Raw genomic sequence first — 15,697 nt, forward strand, 5'->3', positions numbered from 1 at the left:
AAAAACACTTATATCTTAATTGTTTATTGAGCATTAAGCTAATAATTACACCTTGTTTTCACTTTGTCTCTTTTTTGTTACAGTTTTCATTTCTAGTTTGAATACATATGTGTGTGTGTGTATATTATATATATATATATATATAAAAGTTTAATTTATATTATTTGATGGTTATTATTTTCTGTCATGTTTTCAGCAATTAATGCAACAGCAAGCTGCGATTATGGCAGCTGCAGCTACACAAGGGACATACTTGGCTAGCCCTATCGCCTCCCTCGCAGCACATGTGCAGTCTATGAATGCTTTGGGAGCTCCAAATGGTATAAGCACAGCAGCCATCACACCTACAACTGGATCGCTAGCAAATGGTAAATAGATTGAACAACATTTTTCTGGGCCATTTTTTTTTTCCCCCATTTATCTTTACACTCTAAAATTCTTCAATTATGTTGTGTTAAGTAATGTTTGGCAGAATTGTTAAAGTAACAGAAAAGTGCTTTGCAGCATTTATTCCAGATTTTTATGCTCTGAGTTCAAATCCTGCCAAAGTTCACTTTTCTTTTCATCCCTCCAGGGTTGATAAAATAACGAACTAATCAAGAACTGAGCTGGCAGAGACATTAGCACGCCAGGCAAAATGCTTAGCAGTATTTTGTCTGTCTTTATGTTCTGAATTCAAATTCTGCTGAGGTCAACTTTGCCTTTCATCCTTTTGGGGTCAATGAATTAAGTACCAGCTGTGTACTGGAGTCGATCTAATTGACTGGCTTCCTCCCCAAAAATGTCAGGCCTTGGCCTAGAGTAGAAAAGAATACTGATCGTCCCACTCCTCTCAAAATGTTTGCCTTATGCCTAAAACAAAAAACCACAGGCAATAAGCAAGCAGAATTATCAAAGCATTGGAATAAAAGCTTTGCAGTGTTTATCCTAGTTCTTTATATTCTGAGTTCAAATCCCACTGGGAAAACTTACCCTTTCATCCTGTCAAGGTCAATAAAATAAAGTACCAGAATTGTTAGCATACCAGAGAAAGTGCTTGGCAGCATTTCTTCCAACTTTACATTCTGAGTTCAAATTCTGCCAAGGTCAACTTTGCCTCTCATCCTTTCAGGGTTGATGAAATAAGTACCAGTTGAGTACTGGGGTCACTGTAACTGATTAGATCCCTCTCCCAAAAGGCTTCAGCTTTCCTCAGATGTTATCCCGCAGCAAATTCAACACATAAACAAAACACATACACCATGTATGTGCAAGTGATAATGTTTACACAGCAAGCTGGCAGAATTGTTACCATGTTGGACAAAATGCCTAGTAGTATTTCACCCGATGCTACGTTCAGAGTTCAAATTCCACCGAGGTCGACTTTGCCTTTCATCCTTTTGGGGTCGATAAATTAAGTACCGGTGAAACACTGGGGCTGATATAATCGGCTAGTCCCCTCCCCTCAAATTTGAGGCCTTGTTCTTCCAGTAGAAAGGATTATTATTATTATTATTATTGTTCAGTAGTTTTATTTTTATAACTTGCTTTCACTTCACTACCAAGCGCCTTGGGTATGTGCTGTGGTTTGCTGTGATGCTCTTATGGTTACTGTATTGAAAGTGTTTTGCGTAGGATGTGTGCAGTACCCAGTAGTGCAATTTTCTGTATGTTATATATATTTGTAAGTCCTGGTGTTTTTGTTATGTATTTGTCTGAATATTTTTTTATTATACCTAAGGCACCTACTATAATAGGAATTGTTTCTGTTTTTAGATTCCACATTCGAGTTATCTCTATTTCCAGGTCTTATTATTATTATTATTATTATTATTATTATTATTATTAAATGATTTCAAATCAGTTCTCACCAATGTTCGACTGTCGTTCCCTTCTATTTAGGTACAGCAACATCACCAGCTATTAATGGTGCCCCCAACATGCTTTCACCAACCGTAACCAGTTTCCCAGTTCCCCAGGCTAACAGCCAAGCACCAGAAGTGTACGCCAATGGAATTCCACATTATCCAGGTTTGTCTTTATGTACTTCACAATATTCCATTCTTTGTTATTTATTCATTTATTTGCTTCTCTTTAGTTTTTTTCCTTGAATTTTTTGTTCCTTTTTTTTTATTATTTCTTCCTGCTTTTATTTAAATTTGTGGGAGTTCTGCAGAAATTCTGTTTTTTATAAGTTGCCCTATTTCTATTTTGGTGCCTAAAATTTCTAGAGCTTCAAAATATCATTTCCCTACATCTTCTGATTCATTCCCATAGTTGAGGCTGTTTCTAGTGTAACACTGAAATAGACGAATGTCATATCAAGGAGAATTATATATATATATTCAGTCTGTTTTTAAGGGGCTAGCTTTTGAGAGTTTCATTTCCTCGCATTCGGTAAAAATGTATTTTTTATGGTAGTCTGACCTTAGTCCCTCATAGCATGAGGCATTCTTGTATAGTAATGCCCTTATATAAATAAATATATTTTGGGGAATAAATGATGGATTTTTTCCCTTATGAGGTTTTTTTCATGCTAGCTACTTGATAGATTCTTGTAAAAGAATTCATCCTATTATTGAATTTAAATATATATATATATATATATATATATATATATATATATATACATCAAAAGCGAAATCGTGATGGTACCCGTGCCCAGCATCACCTCCCTGGCACTTGTGCCGGTAGCACGTGTAAAGACATTCGAATGTATTGTCATGATCCTCCCCAGAGAATTACATTAAGAGTAGACATTTCTGTGGAGTACTCAGCCACTAACATGTTAATTTAGTGAGAAAGTAATTCAGTTGATTGAACAACTGAACACTCAGAGTTGCGGCCAACAGATTTTATAAATTTGTTGTTCCAATTATTGCCAAATCAATCCAAATGAAGCAGACTTATGACCAAAGCGTTCCAGTTATGACCATCCTAGGGAATCTATAAACACATTGTCCAATGTGTCCATTTGTGAGATAGTTTTCAGGAAAATTTGAGGAAGATTTAGCTGCTATTTCTAACAGATCGATTTGAGGAAGATTTAGCTACTATTTCTATCATATGAAACGACTATATGGAATCTCCATCGTAAACTCATTCAAAAATTAATTAAAATACTTAAGCAGTGTTTTTTGCTAGAAATGTGGTAATGTAAGGGTGATAATGCTTGCAGGTTGATTTAAGGGAGATATGACTGATTTTTAGCAGGTCGAATGACCATATAGAGGCTCTTTTGTAGGCTCATTCAAAAATTAACATATATATATAAGCAATGTATTTCATTTGGAATATGATGATGAAAGGGTTAAGACAGTAAGATGCAATTTGAGGGAGATTTGGCTGCTATTTCTAGCAGATCACTCAACCAGGTAAACGATTTCTCCTTCACAGCAGAGTGGTGGTGATGTAATTGAGCATATGCAGGGAGTGGGGGTGGGGGGGTCGATAGTGCAGATGTCTTTGTCATTAGAATACACAGATAATTAGCTAGTGTTGCTAGGTTACGTCATCACAATGTTGCGATGATGACGACAACAGCAGTGTCAGAGGATGGATGGATGGATGGTGGGCGTGGGCGTGGGCTGGGACTTGGTGAGGGCTTACTCTTTTTTTGTTGTGCTGATCAATATCTGTGACAGAAATGATGCTTGATTATGACAACGATATTCTTGTTCATGTCATTGTTTAGTCCTGACTCAGTTCTAATTGAAAAGACCTCAGAGCCAAGATAATCTGCATCGTGATCGATCGTTATTTTTTAGGGCATAACATATTACGCACTACATTATCTAATGGATCCCTCTCTCTCTCTTTTTTTTACCCCCTCCAAGAATATTAGGCTGTAGTTTGAAGGCAATTTGGTTGCTATTTCTAAGAGGTTGATCAACAACCTAGAATAATCATGAGTAAACTGTGGGCCACAGGACATTCTAAACGGCACACCTAATCAAAAAAATTACCTTGAATTTTTTTACAGTAGTGCGACGTATCTGATAATGAGCCATGTCTCATGTGGCCCACTTCTTGGAAAAGGTTGCTTATGCCTGGCATAGAGGTTCTCTATTATTTGTTGTTCGTTGCTGTTGTTGTTGTTATTGCATAGCTCTAAGTCAACTCATATTGAGCAGGCCTATGACTAAAGGTGTTCCAACCATGACAATCTATCTTTCTTTAAGATGTAGTGTAAAACATCATCATTATCGTCATTTAGTATCTGTTTTCTATGCTGGCAAAGGTTGGATGGTTTAACAGGAACTGGCAAAGCCCGGAGCCATGCAAGGCTCTACATGAATATATATATATATATATATATATATATATATATATGGGAGAATATACAAATAATAACAACAGACGAGGACAGGTGGTGTAAATAACAAAAGTATATATTAGTATGACGCTCGGGAATACGGAAAGTCTTTGACGTTTCGAGCTACGCTCTTCAACAGAAAGAATACGGAGACAAGGAGAAAAATATATATATATATATATATATATATGGATGGATGGATGCAGGTGTAGCTGTGTGGTAAGAAGTTTGCTTCCCAACTGCATGGTTCCGGGTTCAGTTCCTCTGCATGGCACCTTGGGTAAGTGTCTTCTACTATAATAGCCTCAGACCAACCAAAGCTTTGTGAACGGATTTAGTCAATGGAAACTAAAAGAAGCCCATTCTGTTTGTGTGTGTACATATATATCATCATCATCGTTTAACGTCCGCTTTCCATGCTAGCATGGGTTGGACGATTTGACTGAGGACTGGTGAAACCGGATGGCAACACCAGGCTCCAGTCTGATTTGGCAGAGTTTCTACAGCTGGATGCCCTTCCTAACGCCAACCACTCAGAGAGTGTAGTGGGTGCTTTTACGTGTCACCCGCACAAAAACGGCCACGCTCGAAATGGTGTCTTTTATGTGCCACCCGCACAAGTCAGTCCAGGGGCACTGGCAACGATCTCGCTCGAAAATCCTACAGGAGCCAGTCAGGCGGTACTGGCAACGGCCACGTTCAAAATGGTGCATCTCATGTGCCACCCGCACAAGAACCAGTCCAGGGGCACTGGCAACGATCTTACTTGGCTTGCCGGGTCTTCTCATGCACAGCACATTTCCAAAGGTCTCGGTCAGTAGTCATCGCCTCGGTGAGGCCCAATGTACGAAGGTCTTGCCTCACCACCTCAGCCCAGGTCTTCCTGGGCCTACCTCTTCCACGGGTTCCCTCAACTGTTAGGGTGTGGCACTTTTTCACGCAGCTATCCTCCTCCATTCTCACCACATGTCCATACCAGCGCAATCGTCTCTCTTGCACACCACAACTGATGCTTCTAATGTTCAGCTTTTCTCTCAAGATACTTACACTCTGACGGGTATTCACATTGACATTACACATCCAACGGAGCATACTGGCTTCATTCCTTGCGAGCTTACGTATGTCCTCAGCAGTTACAGCCCATGTTTCACTGCCATGTAGCATGGTTGTTCGTACGCATGCGTCATACAGTCTGCCTTTTACTCTGAGTGAGAGTCCCTTTGTCGCCAGCAGGGGTAAGAGCTCTCTAAACTTTGCCCAGGCTATTCTTATTCTAGCAGCTACACTTTCAGCGCACCCACCCCCACTACTAACTTGGTCGCCCAGATAGCGGAAGCTATCGACTACCTCTAGTTTTTCACCCTATTCTACTGGATTTTTAAAAACTTTTCTACATTTTAAATCTGAAACAGCTGTAAGCTAATGGAGTTGACTGCATATGTCCTGTTCCCTTGTCATTCAATAATCAATATACATATCAAATATAACCCTACAATAAAAAGATATTACACATCATTATATGTGTGTGTTTATGTGTGTGTGAACCTATATTTGTCTCCCACCACCACTGGACAACAATGTTCATGTGTTTACATCCACCATAACTGAGCAGTTCAGCAAAAGCCACTGATAGAATAAGTAGCTGACTTTAAAAGTTACTGGGGTTGATTTCTTTGAGTGAAACCCTTCAAGGCGGTGCTCTAGCATGGCCACAGTCCAATGACTGAAGTGGGTAAAAGGTATTTAGTACATCCGTTTCATATCGACCACTAATTCTCTTTTGCTTTTGTTGATCCCTAAAAAAATATGAATGTATTGAAAATAATAGGTTTCAGATATGATAGGTTAATAATAGATATTAATTTCACTTTGTGCTCCCTAAGTAGCACACAACTTCTGGTGAGTGTTTAAATTATAGCTAACCCCTATCTTTAATTACTACTCACCATGTAACTCCTATTATATTAAATACTGTGAACTTCTAATCATCATCATCGTCATTGTTATTATTAAGAGCATTAAAGGTAGCGAGCTGACAGAATCGTTAGCACACCGGGGGAAAATGTTTAGTTGTATCTTCATCTTTACAGTCTGAGTTCAAATTCTGCTGAGGTCGACTTTGCCTTTCATCCTTTTGGGTCAATAAAATAAATACCAATTGATCACTGGGATCGATACAATTGACTTTTCCCTCTCCCTGAAATTGCAGGATTTGTGCCAAAATTTGAAACTATTATTAACCCTTTTGTTACCATATTTCTCTCCACATCCACTGGTTTTGTTTCAATTAAGTTTAAAAATAATGAAGCGTTTAGTAAAATAATTTTGTTATTATTAAGCTGGTGCCTGGAGCATAAATTAATATGAAATTTTAATGCAAGGTTTTGATTTTTAGATGACATTTAACCCTTTAGCATTCAGAGCACCCATGCCAGTGGCATGTAAAAAGCACCTTTGAAGTGTTGAGTCTCGCAGAGGACAAAGATCTTCGGCAATATGCCATCAAGCCAAGCAAAATCGAAGCTGTGGCTGATGCTGGGTCACATTACTGGTACCTATGCCAGTGGCACATAAAAAGCACCTTTTGAGCATTGTGCCTCATGGAGCTCCTTTCGAGTGTTGAGCCTCACAGAGGCAATGATGAATGACTGAGACCTTTGCTATTATGTCGTGCTTGAGAAGAAGACGCATCAAGCCAAGTAAAATCGCAGTCATGGCAGATACTGGTGTCACGCAAATGGCACCTGTGCCGGTGGCACACAAAAGCACCCATTACATTCTAGGAGTGGTTGGCATTAGGAAAGGCATCCAGCTATAAAAACCATACCAGATCAGACTGGAGTCTGGTGCAGCCCTTCAGCTTGCCAGCCCTGGTCAATCTGTCCAACCCATGCCAGCATGGACAATAGACGTAAAATGATGATGAGTACTCTGTCAAATGTAATGCTTATTTATTCTTATTGTTTTAAATTAATAATGCACCATTTTATAACTTCAAGGTTTCAATGATATGATTGTTCATTTTTAGAATGACATTGTAGAGTAGGTGTGAGATACCAGATCTGGTCAGTTTGAACATAAAACAAGTAGAATATTTCGGCTGGACATGGCTGGTTTGAATACTTAAGGGCTAAATAGGAAGAGTGTATCATAGATCCAAATGTGTTCCCAGGTAGGAGGGTATCAAAAGGCATCAGATTGACAGAATCGTTGGTGGCAGAAAAAAAAAATGCTTTATCGCATCTGTTCCAACTCTCAACGTTTTGAATTCAAATTGCACTGGGTTCAATTTTGCCTTTCATCCTATCGAGATTGATAAAAATAAAATACCAGTCATGTACTGAGGTTGATAATATCAACTAACCCCCCTCTCCTCGAAAATGATGGTGTTGTACCTAGACAGGATGGCCAAGGCATAAGATGCCCAATGAATCAAAACTGACCTGAGCGTACTGAACAATATCAACAACGACCAGTGAATCATCAACACAAGATACAGTATGGATCCATAGTCTATTAGACTTTGGGATCGATATTGTCAAATCCATAGTCTATTACACTAAACAAATATAGTTGCAAACAAATTGCTCTTCAGAAATAACAATGTTGAATAATTAACAAAAAGAAAGGGGAAAAAAAACATCATTTTCTTTAATATCTCGGCTTAATATGTCTATCATCTATCAATATGGTTTACTTCCAGCCCAAGCAGTTGCTAATGGAGATCCACTTCAAGCCTACGCAGTACAGCCTTATGCAGGAATCGGTCAGTATACACAGTTAATCTTCTGTACATTGATTTCTTATGTTTTATCAAGCATTGCTTCTTCTTTCTCTGTGATAGATAACATTATTTTTTCTTGATTTGTTCTTTTCTTCCTTATAAATTATATTATAGGCATGGGCGTGGCTGTGTAGTAAGATGTTTGCTGCCCAACCACATGGTTCCGGGTTCGTTCCCACTGTGTGGTACCTTGAGCAAAGCGTCTTCTACTATAGCCTCAGGCCAACCAAAGCCTTGTGAATGGATTTGGTAGACAGGAGCTGGAAGAAGCCTGTTATATATGTGTGTGTGTGTTTGTGTCTTTGTATTGATGTCTGTCTCCCACAACCACCTGACAACCAGTATTGATGTATTTACATCCCTGTAACTAAGCAGTTCAGCAAATGAGACTATAGAATAAATGCCAGGCTTTAAAAAATATATACAGGGGTTGATTTATTTGGTTAAAAATGCTTCAAGGCAGTGCCCCAGCATGGCCATAGTCTGACTGAAACAAGTAATAGATAAAAGATATTCTCAACACAGTATCATATGATTTTCTACTGTGCCACCAGGTGTACCTCCTTGTTCCTGTATTGTGTGCAACAATGTCTTTTAGGAGTCTAGAGTTGTGCTTGTATACAGCATCCACTTAGCTTGCTTGGTTGTTAGGTTTTTGTTATGATATTTGGGGATTTTCCTTTTTTAGTGTTTCAAACTGTTTGTTGTGTACAATAAAGAATGAAGGCAATGTGGGTTTAGTGTTTCCATTGGCTGGTCTGTGTTATGTATTTTAATGTTGGGTGGTTAGTGTGAGTTGTGTGGTTTGTGTTCTGTGATATGTAGAAATAGTAGTTGGAGGGCATATGCTGTAAGCAGCAAATCACTGCATCCACCACTTGTTGGTGATTCCTTGCTACTCCTGGTGGACGACACCTTTGCATCACTCAGGTGAAAAACTCTCCAACCCAGGGGTCTGTTTGGGTAGTCGTTGCTGGTGAGGGTTTTACGAGGCTGGAGTGCAAGTCCTACCACGACCACTTTTATTTACCTTTTACAACACACAAAGGAAATGCTGGGTCTATTCTTCAGCATGTCAGGCCCCACACAACACTAGAACAACATGAAATAAAATGTTTTGCTCAAAACCACAACACACTGCCCGGTCTGGGAATCAAACACACAATCTGGCAATCATGAGCACAAAACTCTAACCACTAGGCTAGATAATGATTGTGTTGTGTGGGCGGCTGTGGATTGGCAGAAGTATTAGAGTATTGGACAAAATGCCTTGGAGTATTTGACTCTTTACATTCTGAGTTCAAATTCTGCCAAGATTAACTTTACTTTTTGTCCCAAGGCTGATAAAATAAAGTACCAGTATATGTGTGCATATATATATATATATATATATATATATATATTCATTTATAGATGGGTATATGTATATGCAATTGTACATATGTATATATGTATAGGTGGGTATATATATGTAACCTATGTAGTAATATATAAACAGGGCAAATTTAACTATTTTTCCAGAGATTGAAAAAAATTAACTGCCTCAATTGATTTTCAGACCTTAATGTATTCTCATTGGACGAGTCTACATCACACTGACCAATCCCAGAGAAATAAGCAGCCACTTGGTTTATATACACAACAAATCCAGTAGCTTCAGAGAAATGGAGCTACGAGATAGCGTACTATAAGTATTTGATGCATATATGTGTATAGACATACATATATATATATATATAAATGTTAATATCAAACATTTTGAATGAGTGTTCAGCACTACATCAGTGGATAAATACTCTTTATTTGTGTGTTAACAAAGTTACCAATGGTTTCATGTGAAGAGATCTTCACAGTTGATCAAGTATCCCACATGGAAGTGTTAATAGTCGTCTCCATTCTGGAGATAAGAATCAACATTGGCATGTGACACACTTGAACATTTGTGAATATCCTTTTGCATGAAACCATTGATGGTCTTGTTAACCCACAAATAACAAAAAGTATATATATATATATATATATATATATATATATATATATATATATATATATATATATATAGCCAGAAATAAGAGCTAAAAAGCTCTAATGCTGTAGTTAAAGCACATACTGACAGGGACTGTAATCGTCCGAAAATACCAGTTGAGAATTCCTTATACTGGTTGGTCAGTTTCGGCTATATCCGTATCCTCATCAGTAAGGATCACTCAATTCGGACTTAATTCTCTATCAGTATCACATTTAATGACAATTATAGTTTTCCTTTTTGGTAACACATTGCGCATGGCTGCCTATATTAATTTTTAAGCACCCACTACACTCTCTGAGTGGTTGGCATTAGGAAGGGCATCCAGCTGTAGAAACTCTGCCAAATTAGATTGGAGCCTGGTGTTGCCATCTGGTTTCACCAGTCCTCAGTCAAATCGTCCAACCCATGCTAGCATGGAAAGCGGATGTTAAACGATGATGATGATGATATATATATACACGCACATATATACACACACACACACAAGTAACTTGCAAGCACACTCAATTTCTTTTTTTTTTTTGTTTGGTTCTAGCCTACCCGGCTGCGTATGGTCAGTTCCAACAGGCATTAGCTCAACACGCCACTATTCTTCCCACAGCACAAAAAGAGGGTAAGTAAAGTTACTTTTAATGGACTCTTTTTTTTTTTTTTGCTTCACACTTATCTTATGCTTTAAGATGTCGACATTGTGGCTGTTGGTCAACCAATAGATTAGCCTTAATCCAGCAGGCTTATAATCAAAACTGTTTCAAAATGGGACCATTCCTTTTTTTTTTTTTTTTGTGTGTTTATTGAGATAGATTGTATCTAGGATTGTAATAATAATAATAATAATGATAGTGGTGACAATGTTGCAGTTTTGCTTTTCTCAGCTTTGATCCAAAGGTGTTCCAGCCATGACCATCCCATCTTTTATTCAAACATAAAGTACATAGAGACTACTATATAATATTAATGACAGCAGTGATAATCTTGTAGTTTAACCCCAGGTCAGCCATTATCCAGCAGATTTATAATCAAAGGTATTTAAGCCATGATTATTTGATCTATTTTCCTTTAGACATAATGCATCTAGGATTGCATTATTTCATACTCTTCCATTTTGAAGTTTGTATACCATGATTTGAAGGAAATTTGACTACCATATTTAACTGATAATAACCATGCTGTGGCTCTCTGGTTTGGTTCATATATCAACTGTGTATTTTGAACATATCTCTGAGATGGTTTGTTATTGACCGTTCATTTGATATGTTGACTGACAGCTGTTTTATTGTCTTCAGTGTGGAAGCACAATGGCCCAGTGGTTAGGGCAGCAGACTCGCGGTCATAGGATCGCAGTTTCGATTCCCAGACCGGGTGTTGTGAGTGTTTATTGAGTGAAAACACTTAAAGCTCCACGAGGCTCCGGCAGGGGTTGGTGGCGAACCCTGCTGTACTCTTCTACCACAACTTTCTCTCACTCTTACTTCCTGTTTCTGTTGTACCTGTAATTCAAAGGGCCAGCCTTGTCACACTGTGTCACGCTGAATATCCCCAAGAACTACGTTAAGGGTACACGTGTCTGTGGAGTGCTCAGCCACTTGCACGTTAATTTCACGAGCAGGCTGTTCCGTTGATCGGATCAACTGGAACCCTCGACGTCGTAAGCGACGGAGTGCCAACAACAACATCTATTGTCTTCAGTAAGTTGACCAATAGTAGCTGTTTCACTGAACTTGGACACAATGCACCACTTGGGATCGAACTCATGGCCTTACGATAGGGAGCCAAATACCTTAAGCCCTAAGCCTTCACAGTCAATTGAGGTTGAGGGAAGCCCAAAGAGATACACCTTTGCCTCTCCACTTGTGTTCTTACATGTTTTCAAACCGTTCCAAAGTCCTCTTTGTCCTGAACTTTGGATTAGGTTTTGAATATTGTATGAAGCAGCAGCAGCAGTTTCTTCCTTGGCCCATCACATCCTGGATATTCAGCCAGGTGAAGGGTAGGAGGGCTGAGAGGTGGGGGGTACGTGTGTCTGCTCACAACTGCATGGGCACCTGAAACAGTTAACAAAAGCATGGTGTGTCCTACTGAGTCTTTCTCTCATTCATATAATAGCAGCAGTAGGAGGAGTATTGATAGGAGCATTGACCTTGCTTACCTGTTTATCCTCAGTAAGTGGGTTACAGACTAGCAAGAGGGCTTGTGTTACTTCATTTGCTAGAAATAACAGCCAGATCACTCGCACCACCCATCTTAGAAAATATGTTGTATAAAGGTGGTCCTTGACTCCCTCTTCACAGGGAAAAGACAGAATGGTCACAGTTGGAACATTCTTGGTTATAAGTCTATTCGATCAGGGTTGACCAGAACAACGAAAACAGCAACAAGTGGGTCATTTGAAGAATTTTGTTTTTATTTTTGAAATATTTCAATTTCTTTTTTGCTGCTTTTGTGCCTTTCTCAGATTATGAGATTGCATAAATATAGATTGGGTGGGGGGTAGAATTAGGCATCAACCCCCACCACTAACACCAACACCATTTCAGAGTCTACAATGATTGATATGCTATGCATAAGTGTGAACCTGACTTGGGTCTTTGACTGTGCTATCCATGAGATAAGTAGAGCAGTTCTCAAATTGTCAAAGGTCAGTTCCTGCGCATGCCCATCAAATGATTGGTGGAATTTTTTTCATGAGAAGACAAAATGAAGTTTGACAAATCACCCATGTGCATGGTGAACAGCAAGAATTGAAGCAATGACCTGCATATTCATTCTTAATATGTTCCAGTAGATTTGAACCTGAATATGTTTAAACACTTGTGTTTTATCATTCAGATGAATGTGTGTTCATAACACTCGATTCATTTGCATAAGGAATCTTTGAGACATCCAGTGTTTCAACATTGCTGTTTTTCATCAGCCAAAGGCAACTCAGACTCCTGGATCCAACAAGAGATTATGGTTCTTGTTTAAATTCAGTAAACAATTTTTTTACTGATGTGTGCTAATATTTACCAACCAATAATAAATCATCAAACACACAGTGAAAAGCAAGATGACTTACATGTTTATATTTAATACACTCCAACAGATTCTGTTGCATTTTGCCAATGGAGAACTTCTTTCAGATGAATCTTTGGGACATCCAGTATTTCAACATCATTGTATTTTATCAGTCATAGCTACCCTGGTCTAATGAATCTAACAAGAGATTGTGGCTCTTGTTTATGACTTAGCAAATACTAGCATTCTGTTGATTATGCCAAAGAGGGTTCCAGTTAATCCGATCAATGGAACAGCCTGCTCATGAAATTAATTTGCAAGTGGCTGAGCTCTCCACAGACTCATGTACCCTTAATGTAGTTCTCAGGGAGATTCTGCATGATGCAGAATGTAACAAGGCTGGCCTTTTGAAATACAAGTACTAAGCATTTTTGCCAGCTGAGTGCACTGGAGTAACATGAAATAAAGTGTCTTGCTCAGGGACACAACATACTGCTGCGATTTGAACTCACAACCTTCAGCAAACAACAAAGTTTTCATCTATATAATTCTTTCTTCACTATGTTTATAAAATAATTATTATTATTTTATAATTATTAAGATTATTGTAATTTTATGAAGGATGACAATTTGTCCCCATACTCATCTACCTACCCACTTTCTTTCTTTAATTACCCCCACCATTAACTTCATGAGGGCCTAGCATATATGTATAACTGTAATATATTTATACTTCTCTACCTATGTATATTTATGTATCTATTTATGCTTATTTACTTATGTATGTCATGTTCATGTATGTATGTATGTGTGTATATAAATATATATATATATATATATATATATATATACATACACACACACACATACATACATATATATATGTTTATATGTGTGTGTTCATAAATATATTTATGTATATAATGTTCACCTCCATTTAAGTATATATAATGATGTATATATGTATTTATATACAGCCATGCCTATGTTTCTGCTATCTCCAGGGCCGGAAGGTTGCAATCTTTTTATATATCACTTGCCCCAAGAATTTGGCGATGCTGAACTAGCCCAGATGTTCATGCCTTTTGGTAATGTTATTAGTGCCAAAGTCTATGTCGACCGCGCCACCAATCAAAGTAAATGCTTTGGTGAGTAACACTTTTTGTCTTTATTCCATTTCTTTTCTGTATATAACTGTATGTATTTATTTATTTGTCATTTGTGTCTATTTTTTTATTTATCTAAATATATATATTTTGGTATATATTTTTAAATTTATTATTAACTTTATTAAATTTGTAAACCAAAAAAAGAAAAAAGATAAAAACTTCCAAATTTCATACGAAAGCTTAACATATATATATATGTATATCTATATATATATTTATATTTATATATATATTTATGTATATATATATTTATACGTATATATTTATATATATCTATATATATATTTATATTTATATATTTGTCATTTGTGTATTTTTCGGTATAGTCTTTTTGGTAATTCTTTTTAAAAAACAAATTTAGAAAAATGAAAAGATTTTTTTGAAAAAATACAAAAAAAAAAAAAAATGAGCCCTCTTTCCACTGGTGCTATAATAGCCGTAATGCCAATTTGTTTTGTCTGAACACAACTAAAACTTCATATTTATAGAGAAGGAAGAAGTGGGGGAAAGTGTATTGCAACTTTCATGCATTTCCCAAAGACTTAGCCAAATGGCCAAAAGTACTACCCAAAAACTGGCTTACCTCTTCAGAGCCAAGAAATGCTCAAACCCTTAACAACTACAACTTTTATGTAAGACACACTTCAGAACAATGCTCCCACATCTGGAACAGTGCTACAGATATCCTAGACCCCTGCTCCTAGACAAAGCAATGCATGGGAACCCCTACATACACAACGCAGCATAAATTTGTATTGGGTCCTTAGATCCTTGTGGGACCACAAGTAATGGCCCAGTGCACCCACATCTTAAAACAACCCTGTCCTAGACCACATCCAGAAAAAACACCACTCGACAGAATGAAATGATTGGCCACAACTGTTTGGGTGCTAGTGATTTGGTGCAACTGACAGAACATTTAACCTGTTTTGGTAACAGTACTTTTTGGCACTAGAAGCAAACACTCACACACATACACTCAGAAATTTAGTGGAGGTACATGGCTTAGTGATTAGGGTGTTCGACTCATGATCATAAGATTTTGTTTTCGATTCTTGGACCAGGCGATGCATCACATTCTTGTGCAAAACACTTCATTTCATGTTGCTGTAGTCCACTCAACTGGCAAAAATGAGTTGTGCCTGTGACAGACCAGTGTCCTGTCCAGGTGGGGAATATATGTGCCATGGAAACCAGGAAGCCTAACTATGACTCAAGAAGGTAACTTAACTTACTCAGAAATATACACATAGAAAAAATAAGGAGAGATATGCAAAAATACATTATAAGAAAACCTTTTTTTATCCTTATTTCATAAACTCTTTCAATGCCAACCCAGCTGAAACTGCCTCTGGCTTTGTAGTACAAATGTCTTGTTTCCATAAGTTTTTAATTAAAATCTTCCACCAAACCTTAGTCACAGT

The 15,697-nt window shown here is 37.7% G+C and overlaps 1 protein-coding gene across 1 annotated transcript in view; it reads left to right on the plus strand.

The window, feature by feature from the left end:
* The window catches only part of LOC106882486 (CUGBP Elav-like family member 4), a 520,684-nt gene that overhangs the window by 487,033 nt on the left and 17,954 nt on the right, over positions 1-15,697 (plus strand). Inside the window, exons 9-13 of the mRNA XM_089355915.1 lie at positions 197-368; positions 1,882-2,010; positions 7,998-8,060; positions 10,643-10,720; positions 14,082-14,252. Of these exons, the coding sequence (XP_089212041.1) occupies positions 197-368; positions 1,882-2,010; positions 7,998-8,060; positions 10,643-10,720; positions 14,082-14,252 (613 nt within the window). The remainder of the gene's footprint in view (positions 1-196; positions 369-1,881; positions 2,011-7,997; positions 8,061-10,642; positions 10,721-14,081; positions 14,253-15,697) is intronic.

Source organism: Octopus bimaculoides, chromosome 8 (genome assembly GCF_046866305.1).
Source record: "Octopus bimaculoides isolate indiv1 chromosome 8, ASM4686630v1, whole genome shotgun sequence".
In the NCBI taxonomy this organism is placed as follows: Eukaryota; Metazoa; Mollusca; class Cephalopoda; order Octopoda; family Octopodidae; genus Octopus; species Octopus bimaculoides.